Raw genomic sequence first — 9,887 nt, 5'->3', positions numbered from 1 at the left:
AACTGCATGGCTTTTATTTCTGGGAGAAATTCTTCTACACTTGTAATGGAAAATTATATTACTCGACTCTCGTATGAGAAATGATTAAACTCTTAGATCATTACTATGTTTTACATTGTCTTCATAAGTTCTTCCCACATCCTTGAATGTTGTATTTGTACTATCTTCTCTGGCCTTCTTGTTTTCTAGCCACAGATAACGGATCCTGGTACAGGTGTGAAGGACACGGGGCATTCCTTTCTCCCTATCACAAAGGGTTCTAAGCTGAAAATCACATTATGTTTATGTAGTTAAGTTCCCCTTAACTGTAATAATTGAATTAAAACATATGGCTTTTGTATAAGTCTGCATCAGTTTAATTTAGGAGTCTGTAAGGGAAATTCTCCTTGTTGAGGAAGAGAGTTGCTAATTCTCCTGCTCCTGTTTGTGGGGGCTTAAGGAAGGCGGCTGATGTTGAGGAGGTCTGTGAGAAGACAGAGTCGTTAATCAGCTCTGTTTGTGCGCAAAAGGTTAGCTGGAGAGTAAGGTACTGAACCAGAGTTAATTCTTATGCCAGATGTGTGGAGCTGGTTCAATGTAAACATGTCCATAAAGGGAAAGAGAGACACAGTCAGGTCAGCTTTAGGTTGTAAGGTCAAGAAGTGACATCAGAGTTAGGTAAGTTATAGAAGACGAGACAGTCCAAAGGGGCCGGAGGCAGATCAACTCCTCTTTTGCCTATTGGATAGATGGACCCTCAATTCACCAAAGTGACCAATTAAAAGAAGTAGGTAGGTGCAGGCGAAAGGGATCTAAAAAGGCCTGCGCGTACAGAGAAAGTTAGGTGGGTACTTGTACAGATTTCCTAGATTGGAGAGGATTTCTGGTAGAGCAGAGGGCAAAGCTTTAGGCAGAACTTTGTCAGATATTGGGAACACCGGGTGCGGGCGCACTGGTTCGGACGCAGGCTTGAAAACTGTTTCAATAAAGATTGTTCTGTCCATCCACCTAGCTTTGCCTCCGCATATTCTGTTATCATCAAACTACACGACCCGACACCTTTGATGAAGAAAGCCCAGAAACAACAGAAGCATGGAGAGAAGGACCGAAGTGTTCTCTGCAGTCTTCCAAATGTTTCCGACTTAAATACAACAGAATAGGGGTTACATACTTTAATGACAGTTGTTAATCATTTCTTCCCAAAACAATGCCCCCCTGATGTTTGTGTTGATCATGCCTTTCCCAGGACAGTGACCCATTGATGCTTTATTGGAATGTATATGTCATCCTATCTACCTTCCTGTATCCACCTCAGGCAAAGAGAAGTGCCCCTCATGTGAAATATTGTACTTTATACTCCATTACGTGTGTGCCAGCTTTACTGATAGGAAAAGCTGGCACAAAAAGCAAATATTTGCATATTTGACAAACTGGAATTTAGCGTTGTAGGATGAATACCATGTCCTGCATTGTTTTAACATGAGAATGCGGGCTACAACCTGAGGGTCTGTAAACGATCCCCTTTATATAGAGTCGAATATGAATGTAGACTTATATTTAGAGAATAAGCTTTATAAAGTCGACAATTTGAGTGAAACAGGCCTGATGTCTGTCAGGTTTAGACTGGCTTCAACTTAAATCAGAGTCAAGAAACACTGTTGAGAGACCATCATGTCACCTAAAGGCCCTGCAAACACAAGTTCTACATACATGTGAAAGATGACTTCTGACATTGCATGAATGTTTTGAGTTTCTCAGCCTCTTTAAACTTTAAACTGCCTTCCACTGCAGACATTACCTTCACTATGAATGCTTTGGATCTGAAATTGGTCCTCACAAAGATAGCACACAGGTTCACACACACACAGACACACAGACACAGACACACACATACACCCTGTTGTCTGATTGGTCAGAGAGCAGACTGAACTCTCTCTCACTTCTCTTGGCTCTACAGGAAATCAATCAATCAGTGGAAGTAACTTCGTCTCGTCTTTGTTGAAGGTGTTTCGGTACCAGTGGACCTCAGACACAAACAGGAGGACACTCACTTTTTTACGGTAAGTGAACGCGTCTGTTGTTTTGCTAGTTTTAATCGAACACGAGCTGAACAGTTGGGTCACAGTAACGGTACCCGTCACTATTTATGGTAAGTGCCAATAAATAGATAAATAAATAAATAAATAAATAAATAAATAAATAAATAAAATCACATTAAAGTCGAGCTCACGTTTGTTTAAAGTGATAGGTAACGACTGAAATGTAATAATTAGCAATTTCCTTCAAAGTTAACGATAATTGACGGTAAACATCAGTTAACTGAAAGAGTCAACTAGCTAGCTAACTAATGTTTTTAGCTCAACGACAAACAGAAAGCTTTTCCAACATGTGTCGAAAAAGATTCTGGTAATTCAACTTTTACTTGTGGTGTCACAAGTGACACAAATCACCAGTTTCCTGGGTTAAAGTCCTGTCTTTACGTTAGCTAGAGCTGCTCAGCCAGATAGTGGCGTAACGTTAATTATCTTTTTTTTTATTTGGTTGTTTGACTACACCTGGGTTATGGTTGCTGAGATTGAGGAAGAGTTTTAATTTTACCCTTTAAATTCACACTGGAGCATGAAACCACAATGATTAAGTAATCAGCTAAAAACATGTTGACTCGGGGTTTTAATTGCTGTTTTTCTTAGATTTAAAAACTTTAAAAATCCCTTTCAGAACCTCATTGCAGGGAGAACATGGTGCTGTCCAGACAGTGTGATGATATTGCAGCTCCACCTGGTGGTTAATTTAGAGTCTGGATGTTTTATTGAAATGTAACTGAAACACTGAAAAAACAACGTTTGACCCAAAGCTCACAATAATTTGAAGTAGTAACACGTTTTCATACAAGATGGGTGAGTCAAGATGAGTAATTTCTCATTAAATGATCCATAAGAACAGAATTAGGGATGCACAGTTATTTATTCTGATTATTTTTGACAGACATTGCGATTAAAATATAATCAACGATTAGTTGATTTTCATTTTCACTGAAAAACTTTTTAAATCATGATGATGTGACATTTGTTGGGGTCTGTACCAAACAAACATGTTTTCTTACATAGAGAACAAGATGTGTAGGCCAGGGCAACATGCGACAATGACTACTTCATTATATGCTGTTTTGTCACACATTGCTTCTTTATCAAAACATTTCAGCTTCTTGTGATTTGGATATTGCACATAGCTGTATTGCTATTTTGGATTATTTTGCAGTTAATTGTGCAGCCCTACAGAATATATTTTCATCTTTTACACCATCCCAGGTTTGACCAAAACTACACCCTCCCCCACTGCAGAGAAGAAACACACAAAGATCAGCGTCTGTCTCTGTAAAAGAATGTGTGGGAGTCTTAATGCTGTCCAAGAGACATATAAACCATATCCTGGAGTATGTTAGTTTCCTATAAATAGCCATATATGCACACAATATGGACTAAATGTACTGAGAAGTTTCTCACCGTGAATGATAACACTGTTAACAAACAGTAATGAGTGTAACATAAATTGAAATGATCTTAATTCACTTTGCAAAGGCACAAAGTGTAAAGTATGTTGCATACTAGCAGTTGTATACTGGATATTATCTGGACTCTGTCTTTGATCATTTAGATTAGTAAGCGTATGCTTGAGCGTCTTCATCAGGAAACATGAGGGTTCACGATGACCTTCACTTGTGTCCAACTCTTGGTGTATTTGTTGCACTCTCTGTGGTAGTGATGATTAGAAGGACCTTGAAGATGTGCTCAGAGCTGCCCTCCCATATGTCACATTAACAAACTGGTTCTATCCGGTAAATGGAGGAAGATTTGTCATGTTTTTGGGCTGAACAAGTTCTGCTTTTTTATTCATCACAAGTGAAGATTGAAGAAAGTCTCACAAATAAGAAGTTGTTTTTTCTGGTATTTAACTGAGTTTCACTTGTGTGGGCACTATACTTCTACCACCACAAAGAGGCGTCTAGGCTATGAGCAAAGTTTTTATACACTGTACATCAACAGTTTTTCAGAGTCCTGGCATACATAATGAAACCCTTACTACCTACGTGACTCCTGTCGATGTCAGTGCACCTCCATGTGTTTGCAAATATTTATGTCCAACAATCAGTGTGCTCTTCACATCTTATCAAAGTCACTGTCCTGCCTTACATGCAGAGCAAGAGAAGTGCTGGGCACAGAATAACTTATTACACCATTAGGTATGACATGACATAAAAAACTGTATGTTTCCATGAAATATGCTTTTTCTTCATCACTCAGTGTTCATTTCATCACTTCAACTGTGTGCAGGTGGTGATTCTACAACGGCATCATGCAGCCGGTAGAGGCACTAAAGGGTACGTCTTTGATTTTCTGCATGTGTGCTACCATGCTTACACCATTTTTTGTAATGATGTTTGTCTGATGCATTCACTGTTTTTAGGGGTTTCTACTCAAAGCCAGCTGGTGGATTCTCTGAAGGTGTATCTGAACAACAAGAACAGACTACAACCCATTATTGGTATGTCGCGACAAATCCCTGTTTTGGATATATGTTCTCAGTCGTGTATGTATGTGTGTGTGTGTGTATTGAAATAATTTGTCATTTTAACTACATTCAGGTCTGGGCAGTTTAATAGAATGTGTGAAAGCAGGTACACACAAAGGAGAAGCACTTTACCTGTGTGAGGTGTGTGCGTGTCGAGTCAGTAAGGCTGACATCCGTAACCACATCATGGGAAGCCTCCACAGATACAACTACATTGTAAGTAGCACTGTAGAGGAAGTCATGATGGCAAGTTCATCTGCGGCTCTGATTTAGTTCCTTGACAGGTGGTCTGTTTTGCTTGACAGAAAATCTGGCACCCCCACTTAGTGTCTGAATGGAAGGAGAACTCTGACCTTTCTAAGCTGGCCTGGCCACTGATGGAGAGAGCCAAGATACTTGAGGGAACTGAGGGACCAGGAGATGTTCATGTATGTTGTTTTGACTGTGCATGTGTTTTGTGTTTGAGTGTTTTGGTTATGAGTACTCATCTTTTTGCACCTTCATATTAAGTTGTTAGAGGTTGAAGATGCCGTCTACCGGAGGATGGCTACATGCAGTGAGAATGATGGTCAGTGGCTATTCACTTGTTTGGAACAGTGGTCTTAACCTCTACGATGTCCTTTAATCCCAATCTCGGTCTTCCCAGTTGCCTATGTCTGTCACTCTCTTTGTTTTTTGTGGCATTATTTCCATTTGTACGTATTCCTTTTAAAAAAAAAAAAAACTCCAAATGGTTTTCTTTCTCTCTCTAACACTTCAGCAGTATATCTGATAAATATCTTAAGAGATGGACAGGGTAAACCTGGGAGCCATTCAGAGCTGGAGCCGTCTCCCATCCAATCAAGTAGGATTGTATTACTTGCCCGGAACCAACAGAGATCATCCAGGACGAGCATCAGGAGCTCAGAAGGCTGGTTAAACAACATGTCTACGTCACTGTCGGACGATGCCCAGGTGTCACCTGAACCTCCTTTGCTGTCTGAGAACAGCAACAGCCCTCTTGATGACTATACAGGAGGCAAGCCTCTTATTGGTAAGCACAAATGTCAGCAGTATTTAAGTAAGTACCGTACACAGTTACAGTAGGTTGTAGGAAGATGCTTCCACTCATATTGTTGAAATGCACTGAAGCTTAAAATACTAAAATTATATGATAAACTTGGGTATGGATAATTTTAAAGGAAAAGTTCACCATTTTAGGAAATACATTTTTTCGCTTTTTGTCTGATGAGAAGATCGATACCACCCTCACGTGTGAGTGGTATTGATCATGTTATCAGACTTTTGCCGACCTGACAACCTGTATGCAAAAAGCTGGTGATATCTTGTCTCAGACTCAAGTCTAACTCTAAGAGGAAGCAGCAATAAGCCTACAATGTGTAGCCTATGCTATCACTGCAGTTATTTAGTAATGAAAAGAGCTGATAAGAGATTTGATTATTGGCTGCACACACATGTACGTGACATGATACTTTTTAAATTTTGGTAGAAAGTGAATTGGTGTATTTTCCAAAAACTCAAACCATTGCTCCTTATTTGTTTTCACAACAGGTCTTTTCCGCGTGGTCGAGTGCAGAAGCGAAGCTGGCCACACATACTGTTTCTTATGTCACTGCTGCCGCATCAGGTCCAACAAAAAGGACATCATTGATCACCTGACCAGTTCATCCCATCTCATGAACTACTTGGTCAGTTTGTTGTGGATCATTAATATGTACAAGACCACAAATCCTTTTCCATTCAAATTCTTTAGAGAACATGCTACGTTGAACTATAAGTGAACTGAAAACATCTGTGTTTAGATGGAAACTCATCCTGAGCAGGTGGACGTAATAACGGCAGACATTAATGATAATTGTCAGCTTCTCCAATCACTGGCCAGGGAAGTGGAGCAAGATGAGGGCAGAGGAGAGCTGAAGGTATCATATTATTCTTATCTTATTTTCTTTACCACAAAGGTCTAAAGTTCACTTGTACTCATCTGTCATGTTTATCGTGTAATGTTTCCAGGTGGTAAACGCACCAGAATTACTCTGTATCCAACTGACTGGCAAAAGTTACCACTGGTGTAAGTACAGATGCATGTCCAGCCACTGTTTTCTTGTTTGGCCTTAAAAGCATTCACATCTTTAGTTCCAAATCTCTGCTCGAGAGGAGTGATTCCTGATGTAAGTATGACGCGTAATTAACTCTCGCCTTTCACATTACACTGGTTATGTTTTCTCTGTGTAATACTTTTCGCTGTGCATCTAATGATGCGCCACAAGCTCTGAAGTTTGAAACAACCTGTTCACCCTTTTTTAACTTTATTCTTTGTTTTTCTCTTAATACCCCTTAACTCCTTTATTTTATCTTTGTTCAAACATTTCAGTGATTCTTTTCCAGCATTCAACCATTCAACCAGTTATTTGAACTCATTACTTATTCGTTCACCTCAGTTGACTTATGCATGTTTGTATTTTTTTTCTTTGTATACCCCTTGTATTGTTTTTCATCTTTTTAAGGCATAAAGATGCTGTGTAATGGATGGACACATACTAATATCCAAAAGAAGAGAATGGCTTCCAAAGGTGTGTGTGTCTTTGGAAGCAACAGTACACTTAAAGGGGTCGAAAACTGTTTTTTTCTCAAGTAATTGAATATTTTTCTGATTTCCTTTCACGCTCTGTGGGTCCAATTTACACTTTTCTTTAAGGACTAACTGTGGTCAAGACTTCAAATCAAGGAATGCCAGAGAAGTGTGCCGTAGTGATGAACATTACATCAAAGAGGAAGAAGAAGAGGAAACCTAAAAATACTGTGTTCAAGGTAAGCCTGCCTATTACCAAAGGTTCAGTGCTGCTGGAGAGGACGTCTTTCAGCGTGGACAGCCTGCCTGTGGCATCCGGATACTTGCCTCCATCCGACTCAGATCTCACCCCCTCACCAGAGTCTCAGGCAGAGGACTGTGAGTTTGAGAGGGACACTGCAGATAACCTCGCAGAACTCACGCCAGAAGAACTTCAGCAAGACCTCTATAGTGGAGATGCCGAAGCTGGTCAATACATGGGACCGGAGAGAAACTTTGCTTGTTATTATCAAAAGGTGGATGGTTATTTCAATGACAATGAGTATTTCAATCAGTCTGAATCCCGAACTTGGACAAATGACCCAAGGATTTACGGGGAAAACAATGACAACAGAGAGTGCGGTTCTCAAGAAAGATCAAGTGAGACGTTTGAAGGTCCACAGACACAAAATAACTGGCTGTCGCCTGCTGTTTCCTACATTCAGGACTGGACAGCGTATAACTCTTCCTATGGACGTGGGGAGGGTTGCACTGAGCAGTGGTACAGTTCAACTTCACAGAATAGAGTTGACACAAGAGCTGCAGAGTCAAGAGAGGAGAGACAGAGTGAGATGAGCTCAGATGCTACGCAGTATTATTGTCAACAACAGCCCCAAGATCAGTACATGGCACAAAATCACACAAGTCTTGTGACAGGCAGTGTGGGGCAGCATGGTTCGTCTGGAGAATTAGCTCCACATGTAGGAGCTTCTTGGGTCAACATGCATCCTCATGTAGGAGGCTCCCTTTCTCACAGTGGCAACATTGCACCAATGCCGGGGGTACAGTTTCTTCAGTATGAACAGAGACCATGGCAAACATACATGGGGTACAGCATTGGTCATGTCCAGACAGCTCCGCAAAGTTACATGATGCAACCTACAGCCCAGCAAGCAATGCAAGTCGGTCAAGGAGTGATGTCTGACCCCAACCACAATACTGGACCTGTGGAAAATCCTGACCAGCAACTTCCTCATCCAGCTGTGATATGGAGCTCACGGTAATCTAAATTTCAGAATTGCTGGTTTGTTAATTTTAGATTGAACAACTCCATTTATGCGTTTATCCCATCAGAAATGGGAATCTCCTACTAGAGCGATGTTTTGCGTGTAATGGTACAACTTTCTTGGCCACTTTTTGTACCCTTAATTCAGCTTTGTCAGTTTGGACTGGTAGTTTCAACATTCTTTATATGACATATTGATTTTACAAGAGACTGATATTGCCTTCCCTTTCACAAATATTTAAAAACGGATGAGATTTTGGACCATTGCACTGAAATGAGCCTTTATTTTGTCATATTTGCTGGGATGCACTTGGACATACAGCGTGTGTGAGTGTAGCTGTTGCATCATCTGGTTACGAAAACAGAAGCTAGTGCTGAGAATTGTAAAAGTGACTCAAGCAATACATGCAGAAGTGGGGATAATGAGATGATATAAAATGAAATGTACAGTACTAGAATTTCGTTCATATATTTCTAAGTTTCATATGCATCATAACCAAGTGAGGTTGACAAACAGGCCCCATACTTTGTTTAACAGTTGGCAGTTTTTCAGTGTTTTTTTTTTTTTTCTTCTTTTTTTTGTAAATTGTATTGCTTCAGAACAACAAGTGAGAAAGTTTGAAATCTCACTCAGGCTGTGCTTTATAGCCGTCACAAAATATAGTTAACTACCTACACTTACGTTTTCTGTTTCTTTTGGACCATTATGTTATGTACAGGCTGTGCCTGAATAACTCCAAAAAATGTATTAAATAAGTGACGGCTCACTTTAGGTTTGTGCCTGAATACATTTTTATCAACTTTTGAAAAACAATGTCCTTACTGTGAATCAAGGTCAAATGTTTACTGGCTTGATTTTGACCTCTTTTGTCTACCACTGAAGATCGTATATTTATGTTGAGTATGATGTATGATTGACATGAGATCAAATATTGATTTCTTTTGTTATTTGGAGTAACTAAGTAATTACATTCATTTTATGTTGCTTTATACTTCAACTGTATGACATTTCAGAGTGAATTATTGTACTTCTATATTTACTTAAATGCTATAGCTACATTGATTTAACATAAACATATGATCAACTTTATTATCTATGATGCATTGTTACAGATTAACCTGGTTCTCAGGTGTGTTGCTGATTGGACCTACTCAGATTGAAAGTGTCAAAAGCCATTCTGTGCTTTACGTGCGCTCATCATGTACTTAATGATGAAATTGTCAACTGTCCCGTAACAAAGCTAACAAGTACAGCCTAAAGTCCTGACTATTTTTTTTTTTTTAAACCTGCAATACAGGGCTTTACCTTGTAACAGCATGTTCACACTGTGATATTGTTACTTTAGTAAAACATTTCAACTTCGTCCACAACTGCTTACTGTGATGTGTTTGAAGTCTGCTGTATAAAGTCTCCGAGCTCAACAGCACCTCTTCAACTGTTTACACAGCCTTTGACCAAACCTGGACCCCCCATTAATGCCTTCATAAACAAGATTTGTTCAGACC

The 9,887-nt window shown here is 39.7% G+C and overlaps 1 protein-coding gene across 4 annotated transcripts; it reads left to right on the top strand.

Annotated features, from left to right (window-relative positions):
* Positions 1-1,873: 1,873 nt before the first annotated feature.
* LOC311272287 (uncharacterized protein) lies at positions 1,874-9,744 on the top strand. Of its 4 annotated transcripts, none has more exons than XM_084378629.1 (12): positions 1,874-2,039; positions 4,311-4,357; positions 4,444-4,521; positions 4,622-4,764; positions 4,854-4,976; positions 5,059-5,116; positions 5,312-5,581; positions 6,100-6,236; positions 6,351-6,467; positions 6,559-6,616; positions 7,053-7,118; positions 7,244-9,744. In XM_084378629.1, exons 2-12 carry the CDS (start codon positions 4,333-4,335, stop codon positions 8,377-8,379), a joined length of 2,211 nt encoding a protein of 736 aa, XP_084234755.1. In that variant the 5' UTR covers positions 1,874-2,039; positions 4,311-4,332; the 3' UTR covers positions 8,380-9,744. The 4 variants fall into 4 exon arrangements, with proteins under 4 accessions (XP_084234755.1, XP_084234752.1, XP_084234754.1 ...); XM_084378626.1 differs by having other exon boundaries at positions 5,309-5,581; XM_084378628.1 differs by having other exon boundaries at positions 4,281-4,357; positions 5,309-5,581.
* The last annotated feature ends 143 nt before the right edge of the window (positions 9,745-9,887 follow it).

The sequence above is a fragment of the Pagrus pagrus genome (genome assembly GCF_965226575.1).
Source record: "Pagrus pagrus genome assembly, chromosome: 17".
NCBI classification, from domain to species: Eukaryota; Metazoa; Chordata; class Actinopteri; order Spariformes; family Sparidae; genus Pagrus; species Pagrus pagrus.
Note: the sequence above shows the minus strand (reverse complement) of the source record. Positions and strands in the feature narration are given on the sequence as shown.

Bases quoted from the DNA above. Each gene is read 5' to 3' on its own strand.
- LOC311272287 (XM_084378626.1), top strand. From the start codon at position 4,333: ATGCAGCCGGTAGAGGCACTAAAGG. The intron at 4,765-4,853 runs GTAAGTAGCACT...TTTGCTTGACAG, and splicing joins TCCACAGATACAACTACATT to AAAATCTGGCACCCCCACTT. The intron at 5,582-6,099 runs GTAAGCACAAAT...TTTTCACAACAG, and splicing joins AGGAGGCAAGCCTCTTATTG to GTCTTTTCCGCGTGGTCGAG.